Genomic DNA, 17342 nt, shown 5'->3' on the forward strand with positions numbered 1-17342 from the left:
TTTCAAGAATGATTGGTAGCATCGATGCATGCATTGGCAATGGAAGAATTGCCCAACCGCTGCAAGGTGATTACGGAAATAGGAAAGGCACAAAGTATCATCCCGAAGCCGCACTTCGGCACATGGGTTTGGCATGCTTTCTTTGGAGTTCGGAGCCCAAAATGACTCAACGTCTGGGTCAATCTCGGTCTTCAACGATGTTTTGAGCGCCAAGACCCCAATATTACCTATGAAGTCAACAATACAGTCTACTGACGGTATTATCTAGTCGACATATCTACCCAAGGTGGACCACATTTGTCAAATTCATTCAATCCCGATCCCATAAGCAAAAATTATTTGCTACTTATCAAGAAGGATACAGAAAGATGTCGAAAGGTGTTTTGACATCCTTCAAGCTCGATGGTTGATTGTTCGATGCGGCTCGTATGTTTGATGAGGAGATCCTCCGAGCATTATGATGATTTGCGCCATCCTCCATAATATGATTGTGGAGGATGAGTACGATTATGATGCTGGAGAGGTCTATGAACCGGATCCAATAAACACGGCCTTGACCGGATTTATGAAAGGCCCATGGGGCCAAATGGAGAACCGTTTGAGCCGAAACCGTTGGTGAGGGACGATCGTATGATGACCGGATGATAGATCGATATACAAGAGATGCAATCTTCCTATATTCATGAAAGCCGTCAACTTGACTTGATAGAGCATTTATAGACGGTGAAAGGGAATGAAGATGAATGATGGAGCATAGATGCTTTGGTTATGTTTTAGGCCTTATGTTTTGGTTGTGTTGTTTAGTATTGCTTATGGTTTGGTTGTGTTGTTTTTTTATTTATTATTGTGCCTTGTTTGTAGTTTTTGTTTTGATTTGAATTATGTTGTGTTTGATGTATGGAATATGTTGAATAAAATTGTCTTTTATTGAAGGCTTTGTTTATTAAATAAAGAAATCCAATACAAGTCATTAAAATTACTACTACTAAAATAAAAAACATGAAGTACACCAACTTTAATAGAAAACAAGAAAATTAAAAATACATAAAAGGTATGCCAACTAATTTAATGGTTTTGATCATTTAACCAATCTGTGTTGCTAGGCCCATCATCCCTGGAAAAGTCTTCTTCTCATAACATCCCTTCGTTCTAGCTTCCAATATTGTTTTGTATCAGGGGACATATGGCTTGTATCCATCGCCATAGTTTCCCGATCCGTCTTCTCCATATCTTTTTTGCGCAAATACTCCTTTTCTCGTGCACACTCGGCTTGAATTGCCACCTCCATATCTTGGCGTTTTTGCTCCAATTCAATTCTTATGCCGTTTTGCCTTGCAATTTCCTCCAAAAATTTTGAATTATGATTGCTTGAATTATCCGTTTCTTTGTTCGCAGCCTTTCGGCCAATGGGCCTCGGTTCCTTTGGATGGGTGAGTCTTCACTCATAGGGGAATCGAGAGGTGAATCCGATGTCGTTGCATCACGGAGAGGCGTCTCGCTTAACACAACGCCGGAACTCGTTGGAATAATATTGAAGCGTTTACATGATTTCACCACCTCCCAACATTCATGATGGGTGAATTTTGCCACCCCGCGAACCACATCTGTGCTTGAATGAGCTATTTAACAAAAAAATGAAAATGCAATAACTATTTAAAATATATGGATATGCAAGTAACAAAATAAAAATAATGGAAATGCAATTAACCTTACAAATAAATTGGAAGTGCAAGAAATATGAAGAAACAATTGGAAATGCAATAAATATTAACAACATATTGAAAATGCAAGAAATATTAACAAAATATTTGAAATGCAATAAATATTAACAACATATTGAAAATGCAAGAAATATTAACAAAATATTTGAAATGCAAGAAATATTAACAAAATATTGACAATGCAATAAATATTAACAACATATATATATTAGGACATTAAACTTAATGATTACGAAAATTACAAAATACTTACTTCGTTAGTACGATTTTCCCACTTCTATACAAGTTCATCGCTTTTGCCAAAGCATCTCTCCATTTTGCCATCTCTTTGTTGAGAAGTTTCCACCTACTCGACAATGCCATTTCGAGTGGAGTCCAATTTTTCGAAAATTCGGCATGAATTTTTCCACATATGGAAAAATTTCATCTCATTGCCTGACAATGGACAATGACAAACTCGGAGCCAAGCCTCACACAAAGAAACATCTTCCATGGTGCTCCACGCCCTCCGGTTTCAATAGAAGAAGCCATAAAAATAAAAACTAAAATTACAAGGTGAAAGAGATGAAAATGTTGAGTGAAGAGTGAAGAAAATGTTGAGTGAAGAGTGAAAAATATGTTGAGTAATTGTAGAAGTAGAATAAAATGTATGAGAATTGGTGTTGAAAGTGAAGGGTATTTATAGGTATTTATAGGAAAAAAAATCAGAATTTTTTAGGATTTTTTAGTATTTTTTTAAAAAATTTCGATTTTTTTTCATAATTTTATTGTCCAAAAATCGCCAGCCGTTGGATTAACATTTGGAATCAAATCGGACATTGAGTGCCACGTGGTAGGGCGTCGCGACGCGGTTCAAATTTTTTAACGCCAAAAAAAATTTGAATAACGCGCGACGACGCCGCCATGACGTCACCTCCACCGAGTTTTGGACACAGGCGCAAAGTTGCCTGGGGCCAGGGTCCCACACTTCTGGGGCCCCCGAATTTTGGCTTTTTCCTCCAATGGGTTGCTGCATGGCTGATTTGCGTCGCTCTTAGTATCTCTTACATTTTAGAGAGCCCATTAGTATCTAAGAGTATCTACAATGTCGAATTAAATGTATACGATAAAACGCAAGTGGTTAAGAGGATTTATTCTTGCATTCGAGATTTTAAGTTTGATTTCCTCCTTTTTCTAATATCGTATGTATTTAAAAAATGCACAAAAAATAATAATTTGAAGAATTAATTACCAATGCTCACTATTTATAAAATATCAAAGATATAGTCGATGCAATTTGGTGTGCTTGGTCAGAAGATTAAAATTAATTTGGCATAAAAAAAAACTCCAAATAAGCTTGTACACATATATGACTGTTTTTACTTTAGTTTTTAAGAACAAATGCATTGCCGTACACCATCACTTTACTAAATGCTTTTTCAAAGGAACAAAGACAAAGGAATAATTGTGTTGCAGGATCCCTCAAATAAGCTTATTTGATGAACACTTTTGTGGGGCCCACTTCATAATGTATTTCACTAATCCAACGTCTATTTTGTAGATACTCATTCAAAGATCATCTTTACCGAAAATCACTTGAATCCGATATCATTTTGATCACTCAATTGAATTATTGAAATTTTAGTACTTTATTGAAACACCGTGTTTATTGATTTTGTATGACACCATTGGATATCGAAACGGTTTCCAATTTTTCTAATTTTTTGTAAGGATTATCTATGAATGAAAACCTAAAAAATAGATAGTTTGGATCGTTGAAAAAAAAAATCATAGAGTACCCTAAAGAGTATCCCTCAAATAATTTTATTTGAGGGATCCCTCAATAGAATGAGACATATATATATATATATAATATACATAGAGTTTTTATTGAGGGATACCCTTGTAGGGCATACTCCGCATTGTATTTCCCTAATCCAAACCGTCTATTTTGTAGATATTCATTCAAAGATCATCTATATAAAAAAAGGAAATATTTTTGCTTACCACTTTAACTCAATGTGTATGTTCACCACCATTCTTAATACTTTACACATGTCCGTAGGTATAATTATGGTTAACTTTTTACTTTGATTTATGTAACCGTGATTATAGTACTTATGGACGTGTCAAGTGTTAAGAAGAGTGGTGAACATATATCTTGGGTTAAGGTGGTGAGCATACACCTTGGGTTAAAGTAGTGAGCAAAAATGCTTCATATAAAAAATCACTTGAATATGATATCATTTGACCACTCAATTAAATCATTGAAATTTTAGTACTTTCTTGAAGCAACATGTTCATTGATTTTATAGGACACAATTAGATGTCTAAACGGTTTCCGATTTGTCTAGCGCAAAGTGTAAGGGTGTCTTGATGTAGCAATAAGTGAACTTATAAATCACGGCTATTATGACATGAAAGGTGATCGTACTCTTTTATGGGAGTTGCTACATTAGATTTGAATTTTACCAACATTACTAGGCATTGTTTGCTTTGGATGAATTCTTTGAAAATGTCAGTAGTAATGCTCATTTTAGGATTGGTAATAAACTATTCTAGTTATAGTGTTTATAAATGTTGATTATGGTATTGAAAAAAAAATATTTATATTCTCCTTTTTATGATTAATTTGTGCAATAATAGAAATTAAAGTAAATTCATTTTTTCAGTAAATATCCATCCTTAATACATAAAAAAATATATGCTTGCTAGGAATTTAGAATATGTAGATTTAAATTAACACCATGAATTATTTGGTCATTTGGTTCTTTTGCCTTTTATTTTTCAGTTTTATAATTTTTCCTTATATGATAAATTTCAATCCCCTCCAATGTTACCAAAATTATTGTCCAAGACGGGGTATATATATAGTATGGGAGCGGATCCGCTATCCCCAAACCCATATCCCCTCTGTGTCCGTTGCTTAATTGAGCGACATCTGTACTTCCAACCTAACTAAAATATTAACGGAATAGAGTTAACGCTGTTAATACTTGGTTAAGTGGAAATACAGATGTCACTCAACTATGCAAGGGACAGGCTCAATCGCTAACGGCTCCTGTGGGCATCCATAACCAGTATGATGACACGACGACACAAACAAACACCATACAACGCAAAAAGTTGCATGTGGAATTGGAATGTTCTATTTGCATGGTTGCCACGTACATAAACGTGTCCCAGCACCTCCAAACGGAAACTCACCAAAAAAAAAAAGTAGAAAAAGAGACCGACAAAAATTTATATATAATTCAAAAGCACCAACAAAAACAACACAAGATATCTCAGCCGAGAGTGATGGAGACAAAAGTTGCAGAGCAGGCAATGGAGGAGCAAGGCAGCAAGGACGAGCAACAGAGGGAGAAGAAGATGAGGGTGATGGTGGCCATAGACGAGAGTGAGTGGAGCTTCTACGCGCTCAAGTGGGCGCTTGACCATCTTTTTGTGGGGCCCAATGACAAGGCCGGTGTGGCGACGACCCTGGAAGCACCTGCGGGGAGCCAAGAGAATGTGAGCATGGCGACTTTGGTCCACGTTATGCCGCCGTTCTATAACTACGTCCTCCCGGCTGGGCCCGGTGGAGCAGCATATTATGTGACGCCGGCTCTGTTGGAATCTGTGCGCAAGGCTCAAGAAGACGGTGCTGCCGATGTACTCTCCCGCGCTTTGGAGATATGCAAGGATAAGATGGTAATTAATTAGTTTATGATACTCTCCCGTCCGGTGTTGTGTTATATAATTGGATGAACTTAATTAACATGATGTGCAGATCAAAGCAGAAACCGTAATTCTACGTGGAGATCCGAAGGACATGATTTGCGAAGCCACTGAGCAGAGGCATGTGGATCTTCTGGTTGTAGGTAGCCGTGGCCTTGGCATGGTCCAGAGGTGATTTCTCCATCTACACACAGCTTATTACATGTTTACTGAACTCAGATTATTTTCTCTGTCAAATTCAGGATGTTCATTTGGAATTCACTCAAAATCCCAAAAATACATATAAATATTTATTTTCATCAGCATTATTGTATTTAATTTGTATTATTAATTATTATTATTTTAAAAAAAAATTGGTTGGGTGGTGGTGCAGAGCATTCTTAGGAAGCGTGAGTGACTACTGCGCGCATCATGCAAAATGCCCAGTTGTAATTGTGAAGCCACCAAAGGAGTCTGGAAAGCCACCAAAGGAGACTGGAAAGAAGTAGCTTTTTATTAGAGTTTTTATTTATTTATTATGAAATGTATCAAGAGCAGAAGGTGTAAACTGTAAAAGTTCCTTTTCATGTAATTATTATTATAAATGGTTTATTCTGGTAAGTTTTTTGTTCATCTAATTACAAAACTCCAGCAGCTACGTACATAATACATTGACCAATTTCAGATTGTGAATAGATATAATTAGGGGCATGTTTTGTCTTATCGTCATCAATATAAAGACGAAATGTAGAAGTGTTAGATAGTGATCAGAAAACTCATGCACCTTCAGTAGGAAGGGCAAGTCGAAGTTAAGAGTACCTGTTTGAGAATGCTTATTCAGGAAGCGTTTGAGAATCCTTACATAGGAATGCTTATGTAGGAAGCACTACGGGAGCGCTTATCTAAAAACCGATTCTAATAATTCTTCTCCACTTCCTTCTTTCTCAGATCTACCATGGCCTCCTCTTTCAAAAATACTCATACCCCTTCCCCTCTTCCTCGTTTGACCTTTACCAATCTCATATGTCTTATTGGTCCTCATCCAAACAAATGTTGAAGCAAACGGCATCTCATATATACCTCCTAAGTATGTAAGCCAACAATTTATTCTGATTCAAAGACTGGATTCATACGAATAAGCAAACCAACAATTTACTTTGATCCAAAAATTGTGTCACAAAGAAAAAAAAAATTGTTTAAATAGCTTCCATTGATTTTTTTGCGTGGAAGGCAACAACTCGAAGTTATACAAACAAAAGCAAAATGATCACAGCATGCCCAAACCCAACAGTCCCAATGAAACCAAACATTAATTTCAGCCCTCACGGCTCTCCCTGCAACGAGGTTTGTATACTGTTCTATGCCTTCACGTATGCAGACTAATGTATGCAAAAAAATTATCATACATGACCACGACACTGATACATAAATGAGAAGAGAATTCCTTGGTAAGTATCAATATTGCGAAACAGTTGCAGCATTGAAGGGTTGTGTGATGTATTGCTTGATGTGGACAGAACCTATATAGTCTGTTAACTGAAACCATGACAAGATTTGGGAAGCGAGGCCATGGCAGATGACATCGGTTGACATGTCATGTTTCAAATAAGTTGGTATCACTAAGTTGGTATTTAAGTTGGTGTCTGTAGCATTACTCTATCTAAAAAGCGATTCTGCTTTAGAAACGTGTTTATTATAAACGCAATAGAACTTTCATTTAAAGAACTTAATAGGTGTTTCGAGAAAGCACTACTAAACAGCCCCAAGTCGAAGCACATCATAGAAGATAATGGGTAAAAAACAATGCAAAGCTAAAGGTGTGGATCTAACTAAGACGAACTAGGGGTAATTGGGACTTAGTAACAGACCACCTCTCTAAGCTCACCAACTCGGACAGGTGTCACTATATGATTGGAGAGAGAATTTAATGCATTCCTAATCCCTTCCAAGTGTCCCCACTTGCTGGTCTCCTTTGTAATCAGCACAACAACCCATGCATAAGCACTCCCTCTAAACTTTTTATTATAGTTATAAAAAGCTATATTTTCTAATATTCTACACACATGTAAATAAAATCAAATAATATTTTTTATGTGAAGGTATATATGCAGGATTTATTTTCGACTTCGTCATGGCCTTAAAAATCTCATGTCCGACCTGCACTTTGGTAAGAAGAAGAAGATCATCCATTACGTTCTGACCGAATAAATCTCATGTCAACAGATAAAACCACCCGATCTTCCAAGTGTCAACAGATAAAACAGGACACGAAAATAGTAAAACACAGAGTTGCGTCGAGGTCCATCTCATCTCATATACCGATAATACAATTAGCTCTCAACCCACAGAAATGCCAAAATTGCATGAGGAATTGGAATTTTCTATTTGCATGGTTGCCACGTACAGAAACGTGTCCTTGTACCTCCACCTTTAAGAAAAAGAGACCGACATATATACATATATATACCATTCAAAAGCACCAACAAAACCACACAAGAAGAAGAAGAAGATATATATCTCAGCCAAGCAAGTGTTGCAGACACCAATAGTTACAGAGCAGGCAGTGGTGCAAAGCAGGGACGACGAGCAACAGAGGAAGAAGAAGAAGATGAAGGTGATAGTGGCCATAGACGGAAGTGAGGAGAGCTTCTATGCGCTCAAGTGGGCCCTTGACTTTCTTCTTGTCGGGCCCAAGGACAACGCCGATGATGTGGCTACAAGCACAGGCACGGCGACCCTGGAAGCACCTCAAGCAGGGAGCCATGAGAATGTGAGCTTGGTGACTCTGGTTTATGTTATGCAGCCGTTCCAGAACTACGTCCTCCCTGCTGCTGGGTCTGCTGAATTGCGCAAGGAACAAGAAGAAAAGGCTGCTGCTATACTCGCCCGTGCTTTGGAGATTTGCAAGGATAAGATGGTAATTAATGAGAGATTCCTTACATATAAGTTTTAAGATTCCTCAATAGAATAGCACTAACACACACGATGTTTAATGTTTATGCCGAATTGGTTAGAGCAGATGTACTTATTATTTTGCACCCGAGTTTGAATCCCCCTTTCTCGTAGTTTAGATTAGATGATTAGATTAAAGTAGAATATCGTTTTTATAAAAATAAAAAAATATGTTATGGTATTAAAAAAAATTGTTGATGTTATGTTGTGAATTAATCATTTATCAGGTTGGTTGGTTTCTTAATTATATTTTTTTTATTAAGGATTTCAATTATGGGTTTGTAGCGATGAATTTTGGATGAACTTAATTAACATGATGTGCAGATCAAAGCAGAAACCCTAATTCTACGTGGAGATCCGAAGGACATGATTTGCGAAGCCACAGAGCAGAGGCATGTGGATCTTCTGGTTGTAGGTAGCCGTGGCCTTGGCATGGTTAAGAGGTGATTTTCGTCATCCACACAGACACAGCTTATTACATGTTTACTGAACTCAGATTATTTTCCCTGTCAAATTCAGGATGTTCATTTGGAATTCACTCAAAATGCAATATATATATATATATATATATATAATTTTCATCAGTTAGTGATTTGTATTATTATTTTACTTTTTAATTCGTTTTGTTGGGTGGTGCAGAGCATTCTTAGGAAGCGTGAGTAGCTACTGTGCACATCATGCAAAATGCCCAGTTGTAATTGTGAAGCCACCCAAGGAGTCTGGAAAGCAGTAGGTTTTTATATATGAAAATGAAATGTATCAATAAATAACAGATGGCATGAATTGAAAAAGTTCCTTTTCATGCAATCATTACAAATGCTTGTGTAGAAAACGCTTTTGACGCTTTTGCTCCCGTTTGGGATTGCTTATCTAGAAGCACTTATGCTCTAGAACCACTTTTATTATAAGCACAAAATTTTTTTTACTCAATATTGAAGTCCTATTTGAGAAAACAAATTAGATAAAGCACTACTACTAAACAGGCCTAAATCAAAGTACTACCAAATAGACTCTAAGTCAGGCCCTAAGTCAAAGCACCATCAAACTACTAAATAGACTCTAAGTCAGGCCCTAAGTCAAAGAACTATCAAACAGACTCTAAGTCTAAGTCAGGTCCTAAGTCAAAGAACTATCAAACAGACCCTAAGTCAAAGCACGATACAAAAAGATAACGGGTAACAAACAATGCAAAGCTAAAGGCTTGGATGTTATATCACAACTCTAGTTTTTCCATTGCTGTCAAACATATAACAACTTCGGTGCTTTCATTTAAACAGAAGTTAGTGTGTGTAGTGATATCCCAATGTGTTACTTTCAAGTGTCGACAGATAAACCACCCGGCCTTCCGAGTGTCGACAGATAAAAAGGAACACAATGTGTTACTTTCACAAATAAGCTTTGAGTTTACATATTACGAATTAATTTTAAATTGAGAAGAATTTCACAGGTCACGAGGATGACACGACACCAAAATAGTAAAACACAAAGAGTTGCGTCGAGGTCTATCTCATCTCATATACCCCGCGCTAATGCCAAATTTGCATGAGGAATTGGAATTTTCTATTTGCAAGGCTGCCACGTACATAAAGGCGTCCTTGTACCTCCACTCCAAACAAACAAATGGAAATTCACCTTTAAGAAAAAGAGACCGACATATATACTTATATATGCCATTCAAAAGCACCAATAAAACCACACAAGAAGAAGAAGAAGATATCTCAGCCAAGCAAGTGTTGCAGACAACAATAATTGCAGAGCAGGCAGTGGTTCAAAGCGGGGACGACGAGCAACAGAGGAAGAAGGAGAAGATGAGAGTGGTGGTGGCCATAGACGGAAGTGAGGGGAGCTTCTATGCGCTCAAGTGGGCCCTTGACCTTCTTCTTGTGGGGCCCAAGGACAACGCCGATGATGTGGCTACAAGCACAGGCACGGCGACCCTGGAAGCACCTCATGCAGGGAGCCATGAGAACGTGAGCATGGTGACTCTGGTTTATGTTATGCAGCCGTTCCAGAACTACGTCCTCTCTGCTGCTGTGTCTGGTGAATTGCGCAAGGAACAAGAAGAAAGGGCTGCCGCTATACTCACCCACGCTTTGGAGATTTGCAAGGATAAGAAGGTAATTAATTTAGTTTAGTAGGATGAAATATTAAAGGAATTTAGAAGTTCCACCTCAAAATCAATTGGCAATGGGGAGTAATCTAACTCCTTATAAGCCCTTATTAGGTTTCTCAACTTTTCGATGTGAGACTTTTGACCTTCACATTCTCACACGTCTTCTCTGATACTATGAAGGAAGTTAAAGTTCTACCCAAAACCAATTGGCTATGAGGAGAGAAACTCAACTCCTTATAAATTTTTGCTAGGTTTTTTTAACTTTCTAATGTGGGACTCTTTATCTTCACATTCTGACACTCGCTTAAACACAGTGTTTATCAAATTTGTGGATGACAAATCCTTTTAACTCTATGAATGAAACTTAAAAAATAGACAGTTTTGATAGTGAAAATACAATGCGAGTCAACATTGCATAAGTTTAAGATCCCTCAATAGATTAGCACTCTAACACACACACACACACAATGTTTTAATGTTTATGTTGTTATTTTGTGAATTAATCATTTATCAGGTTGGTTAATGTATCTAAGGATTTCTCTTGCGTTATTAGTTTCTTCATTAATGATTCTAATTATGGGTTCAGATAATTAGATGAGAGGTTTTGTGATGCATTTGGGTGAACTTAACTAACATGATTCTTGTAATTGTGCAGATCAAAGCCCAAACCCTAATTCTAAGTGGAGATCCGAATGACATGATTTGTCAAGCCACAGAGCAGATGCATGTGGATCTTTTGGTTGTAGGCAGCCGTGGCCTTGGCATGGTCAAGAGGTGATTTTCTTATTAATGTTCATTTGGAATTCCTGCTTACAATTGTAACTCAAAATCCAAACAACATTTATTCTATTTTATTTGCATAATTAATTTAATTTAATTTAATTTTGTTTTTTGTTGGGTGGTGCAGAACATTCATAGGAAGCGTGAGCGACTACTGCGCACATCATGCAAAATGCCCAGTTGTAATTGTGAAGCCACCCAAGGAGTCTGGAAAGCAGTAGGTTTTTATATATGAGAAATAAAATGTATCAATAAATAACAGATGGTGTGAATTGAAAATGTTCCTTTTCATGTAATCATTACAAATGCTTATGTAGAAAACGCTTTTGCTCCCGTTTGGGAGTGCTTATCTAGAAGCAGTTCTGCTCTAGAACCACTTTTATTATAAGCACAACAAAAATTTTACTTAAAATTGAAGTCCTATTTGAGAAAACAAATTAGATAGGCGTTTCGAGAAAAGCACTACCAAACAAGCCCTAAATGAAGGGCTATAGAAGAAGATAATGGGCAACAAACAATGCAAAGCTAAAGGTGCGGATGTTATGTTACAACTCTAGTTTTTCCATTGCTGTCAAACATGTTATAAGATACTTTGTGCTTTCATTTAAACAGATGTTAGTGTGCGTGTGGTGTGATATCCCATTCAGAATCTTCTTTCCCCCCGACCAAATAATCTCAGCCTGCCCTCAAACAATACACAGTATACAGACATGGAACTTTACATAAACGAGAAAATGAACATGGAACTATACATAAACGTGAAGATGAACCGGGCCCATCAAACCAGGTCGACCGAGGACCATTTTGAGAAGTCAAATAGTTAGCTCGCTTGCCTTGATTAGCCCTGTAGATAATTCCCAATCCCCATTATTAAACCAAGAAATCTCAACAGTCAACAATTTGGGAAATAAATGAGTTTGAAAGACAGACCTGTTGGCTCAGAATTTCCACTGCCACATTAAGATCCCCATCTGCAGCTGCAAGAGCAACTTCTACCTGTGTCTGTAACCCATACCAAGACATTTATTGACATTCAAAGATCTTCTTCATTAAAGCAAGCATCAGCTATAATGCTGAACGTAAAACTATGCTCCTCGATCCTAAAACATTTTTCAAAACTAGCCTTGCAATCTTCAACTCTATGAATATGAATCAAGCTAGATAAGGAAAATGTATCCTATATAGGATGGTTAGCTCATTTGATCAAGGGAAAGGAATTTTCAAGTGTTTTACCCTTTCAAAGCCCATTGATACAAGCTTCTGGATTTCTTCTTCAGAAACAACATAATCCTGCACCCAAATGACAAGTAAACCAAGATATATGTGTGAATCAGATGAGCTGGAAGATGTTGAAAGGAAAACTCAACTTATTGATTAAAAGAACAAACCTGATGGTGCACAGGAACTTCTGCTGCAGCGACTGCTGTATTATTTAGGGTTGACCGCCTGAAAATATCAAGGAAATAGATAGTACCTATTTCTAGTCAGATGCATGGTTGGGAACTCTTCAAATAACAAACTAATGTAAAAATTCTGTTTTTGCACTATTTAAACATGACTCAGACCCGAGGTTAGGAGTGATGGGTTTACTGTCCAAGTCACAAAAGTAAAGACATTCCTTTGTATTTGATAGCACAGAAAAGTTCTCTCTCTATCTCTAAAACATGCCATCTGTGGCGATTAATCATAGGCAAGATAACTTTCTATCTTTACAACAAGCCATTAGTAGTGATTAATCATTAACAATGTTACTGCCAGAATCACCTTTACCACCACAACCGCTAACATTATAACCTTTTCCACATCTGGAAAAAAATTACTCATGCATCAACGTGAAAGACTGTTGCAATAGTGTAACCTCAGTTTACATATCTTTTCTCACCAACGAGAAAAACTCTTCTGAATCCATTCAATATAAAAATGCATGAGTAAAAGAACAAGAAAGCCTCTACAAGTGATGGACTAACTACCAAATTTCTTGTAAACTGAAAAACACAATCCATGAACAGAAATAGCTCGTTAACCTAGAAGCAGGAAGTTTTCCTAGTACCTTCCATCAGATAACTGCTGTCCTGTACCAATAACTGCCATGTCTGATGGATGTTCTGAGTTGCTATTATCCAAAAGTCTAACCTGTAAGTTTGATTCTGAATTAGCATCAGAAGCAGTATTTCGACCAGATCCAAGTGTTCTTCCCCTCCCAGGAAACATGTGACCGTCTTGTGCTGACTGCATTATTACAATAGGAAGTCATCAAATTCAATAACTTAATCTACATTCACCAAACACCGAGGGTTAAAGTTTACAACGAAGTGTGCAATTTTAAAGATTGAATTGAAGGCTAAAACACCCTTAACACAAGTGGAAGAAAAAAAAAACACAAAACCTGTGCAGATGTTTCCCTCTGTGGAATCCATGAAGACAAGTTTCTCCAGATACTTCCGGCAGAGAATCCACTGGTTAAGAAAATATATCATTTTATGACTCTTAATAGTACATATAATTGTAGTCTGTTAAGAAACAGAAGGTGCTTAATTTATCGACAAGTAAACATTAAAAAACAAAAGAAATATTACTTACCTAGATGCTGTACCTTGGCTTGAATATGTAGGGATGAAGGCTGAAGGATTCCCACCAGTGCACAAAATAAATTTAGGCCGCCTCACACAAGTTGACTGAAAACATAATATTTTCAAAGAACAACAATTAGACATCCATGCAAATTATGAATGCACAGGTTGGAAAAGATAAAAGAATAATAGTAAGTTTCCAAATTGATTGATCATCAAAAGCAGTTTACTTACAAACAACGAGGAGGCCTCAATTGTAGAATAGAAGGATGGTCCGGGAATGAGGAAATTGAATAATCCGTAAGTATCTGTATTGTAAAGACAAGACATAGAATTGTCACCAACTCCCTTGTGTAACATGGCACAGCAAAATAGAAGAGGGGAATAATATTAGAATGTGAGAAAACTTACATGCAAAGCCAGACAAAATGCCACATAGGTGCCCCAGTAAAGAAACATTTGACATAACAACTTGGAACACTACCAGCAAGATCCATACATACCTGAAATAGATATTTAAGTAAATATGTCAAAATATTACCAAAAAGGGCGATGTAAAATGAACAGAATTAGAATCACATAAGCATGTTACTGTAATTACCATTTAGCAGGTACGTTAAAGAGTCCAAAGACACTGCAGAGAGAAAAGTTTGTGAGTTAGTAGAACCCAATACATTTGTCAAGAATGAAAGAAAACAGGGAAAAGAATTCTAATAATGTGCAGCTGTGTATGCGATGAATGTCTTAGCACCCATTTGTATGATCAAATAAATGAAAGCTTCGGAATATCTAATTATTCTAGGTTAGGGAAACGATAGCATTTGCAAAATTCTCACTCAGTGAAAGAAAAAAAAACCATGGTATGTAATACATTTGAAATTAAACATTAGAAAAGCCAACCTTCTAGACTGGTGTCCACTCAGACTTGTCTCTATCACAATCATAGAAAACAAGATTCCCGAGAAGCCTATTGCACATTCATTCATGAGATACGGATCAGAGTGAATGGGATTATAGGCCACCAAAAGCGCAATCGTAAGATGAAACAGTGCATTGCTTATGGCCAATAGAAAGATTATGTACAACATGCGGACAGATCCCATGATTCTCTCCAACTCAGAACCCAAAGGAACCAATGCCATCATGTTGAACAATACATGAAGCACTGAACCATGAAAGATAATGGAGGTGAAAATCCTGTACACTGAAAAGGAGAACAGAAAGTGACCATGAGATGTGTCAGATTGCATGCAATAAAGGGATATTATTTTTATCTATTAACAGAACAAATCACCCAAATAACTTTTGTTGATTATTAAACATAAGCTAAATTGAGCTTTTGACTGACGAAAAAAAGATAGATCAAAACAAGCAGCTGTTCAATTCTCTATTCGAGGCTTCAAATTGGGCCAAGCAGGTGACACAAAGATTGTGTTGTAGCTGGATAATAGAGGGACTAAAATACAGGTTGTAGCTTGATCATAAAAGATCATGATCTAGGGCAATACTAAATCGAAGAAACTACTGGCAGGTTTCTAGGCCAGTGTGCTGGACTTATACACAAAAGAATCCAAGGGAGCAACCAAAACAGCTAAGCAGTACTAATGGTGTTAAAGTCACTTAATTAATCTTATAACTTCAAGCCTCCACATTCATGCAACAAATTATCTCCAATATTGGCGAAATAGTGACAACACCAGAATAATATAAAACATAATACAATAATCTTAATTTGTTTATTAGTATAAAGGACTACAAATCATAAGGTCTATTACCAAAATCATGTGAACTTGAACATAACTTGAAATGATGTTTAACCAAAAAAAAAATGATGGACCTCTGCTTTGTGGCAAAGTAAAATTTTAGCAGCATCATCAAAATTATTGAAATCAGAACAGAAGAATAACAAAGATGTTAAGTTGCACGATCCTCAAAAGTATCCAGAAGTGAAACATCAAGAAAAATAGTGTGAGAATGAGGGGCAGGGAAGGGCATGTTTAACCCCAGCAAAGAGGCTGGAAAAATTGGACTTCTTTCCAATAACTAATAAATTCAAAACTGACCAATGAATGTAGCAATCATGTCAGATTTCAGTTTCAAACAATTTACCTTGAAATCTTGATAGAACTGCAGAGGGCAAAAAGCATATTTCGTAAAAGGAGTCATATCCAACCAGGAGACAGATCAAGTAAATAGTTCCACACACGCCAACAACCGCAGAAGTAAGAAAAGGAATGCTCTCCCACCATTGCCCCAACCTAGTTTGCAGTCCTGCCTATACACCCAAACATAGAATCAATATGAAATTTACTAGAACACAAAATTAATTAGATATAAAAACAAACACACAAGCCATGAATGTCCAAGTAAATACTAATTTCAACATAAATAAATAAATAAAGCAACCAATGGTCTATATAAGTTCCATGATGTTGCAGCTAAACACAACCAGGACAAGCTCAAACATGAAAGTATATATGTGCAATAAAGAACAAAGAAGAAGAAGAAGAAGAAGCAAGAAACTCCTAACAGTTCACTCATGAGAGCAGAGTACAAATGTAAATCAAATATCTGCCCATTTTTATCCAAAAAAAAAAAAGTATCAGCATATTTTTAGCAACAAAAATTGAGAAGCTCAAAGCAACTAAATTCCATTGTTATAATATTGCCAGTTTTCCAAGAAAAAAATTACCTCGTGCTGTACTTAACTAGATTCAAAAATTTCCGCATTTTCTCAGCAACCAAACATAACATTAAGAGAAAACTATAACTCTCTGAGGAATATGCGAAGTTGAAGGTAAAAACGAATGGGAAAGAGAGCTAGATCGGAGAGTTGTGAGATTTACCTCGGAAACGATGTTTGGCCTCATTTCTTCTTGCTGCTGCTGCTGCAGTTATGTGACTTGGTTTTGAAAAAACTTTAGTTAGAATAGTCTTGGAGAGTACCAAGTCGCTTTTTTGGCGTTTGCGTTGTGCGGGGATCTCGAACTCTCTATCTTTTCGAACTCGGATCGTGAAATACGGGCGGGTCGAGTCCATGAAACAAATCATGGGTTGGGTTGAGAAGGCCCGCATTTATATTGGAACCCGGGTTAAATCCAAGAAGAAGTGTTCTCTTGTCTTAATGCTAATGGAATTTCCCTAATTTTGTTTTGATAATTAAGGAATTTCTCATTTGGAACACGTTGTTTGAGTTGTATCTAAAATATCTATGTGAAGAGAGTAACTTCTTTGAATCTTTTCGAACAAGGAGTGCGAAGTTTCGAAAGTTCCCAAAATTTGCACTGAGTTAGATCTCGTTCTAACCCGAGCATAGTTCAGGGTTGTATTCTTCAACTGAAAACGAAATTACCATGCAGAAGCTCTGCACCAAAATTCACGTTTAAGGTCTTCTCTAATGCAGAAAGAATATTTTGGCTTGGCTAGAGGAAAACTACTATAGAAGATCCAAATTGGTTAGAAAAATGTAGTATTTTGTAACATAGATTTTTCATTTGATAGAATGCAGGAAATGTATGCATCCGACAG

At 36.8% G+C, this 17342-nt stretch overlaps 4 protein-coding genes across 4 annotated transcripts; 3 read left to right on the plus strand and 1 right to left on the minus strand.

The window, feature by feature from the left end:
• Positions 1-4996: 4996 nt before the first annotated feature.
• LOC103339659 (uncharacterized) lies at positions 4997-6002 on the plus strand. Its single transcript, XM_008242992.2, has 3 exons — positions 4997-5393; positions 5473-5591; positions 5794-6002. The coding sequence occupies exons 1-3, from the start codon at positions 5001-5003 to the stop codon at positions 5906-5908; spliced, it is 627 nt and encodes a 208-aa protein (XP_008241214.2). The 5' UTR covers positions 4997-5000; the 3' UTR covers positions 5909-6002.
• A 1916-nt stretch (positions 6003-7918) lies between these two features.
• On the plus strand, positions 7919-9189 carry LOC103339589 (uncharacterized). The gene is made up of 3 exons (XM_008242913.2): positions 7919-8316; positions 8676-8794; positions 8991-9189. Exons 1-3 carry the CDS (start codon positions 8008-8010, stop codon positions 9082-9084), a joined length of 522 nt encoding a protein of 173 aa, XP_008241135.2. The 5' UTR covers positions 7919-8007; the 3' UTR covers positions 9085-9189.
• A 793-nt stretch (positions 9190-9982) lies between these two features.
• LOC103339661 (uncharacterized) lies at positions 9983-11656 on the plus strand. The gene is made up of 3 exons (XM_008242993.2): positions 9983-10468; positions 11120-11238; positions 11372-11656. The coding sequence occupies exons 1-3, from the start codon at positions 10019-10021 to the stop codon at positions 11463-11465; spliced, it is 663 nt and encodes a 220-aa protein (XP_008241215.2). The 5' UTR covers positions 9983-10018; the 3' UTR covers positions 11466-11656.
• A 128-nt stretch (positions 11657-11784) lies between these two features.
• On the minus strand, positions 11785-16816 carry RBL15 (RHOMBOID-like protein 15). The gene is made up of 13 exons (XM_008242914.2): positions 16661-16816; positions 15924-16089; positions 14715-15018; positions 14416-14448; positions 14226-14317; positions 14049-14122; positions 13825-13919; positions 13631-13700; positions 13295-13473; positions 12633-12690; positions 12478-12534; positions 12175-12246; positions 11785-12088 (listed from the first exon to the last, which is right to left on the minus strand). The coding sequence occupies exons 1-13, from the start codon at positions 16682-16684 to the stop codon at positions 12083-12085; spliced, it is 1230 nt and encodes a 409-aa protein (XP_008241136.1). The 5' UTR covers positions 16685-16816; the 3' UTR covers positions 11785-12082.
• Between the last annotated feature and the right edge of the window lie 526 nt (positions 16817-17342).

The sequence above is a fragment of the Prunus mume genome, linkage group LG8 (genome assembly GCF_029339155.1).
Source record: "Prunus mume cultivar Tortuosa linkage group LG8, ASM2933915v1, whole genome shotgun sequence".
Lineage (NCBI taxonomy): Eukaryota > Viridiplantae > Streptophyta > Magnoliopsida > Rosales > Rosaceae > Prunus > Prunus mume.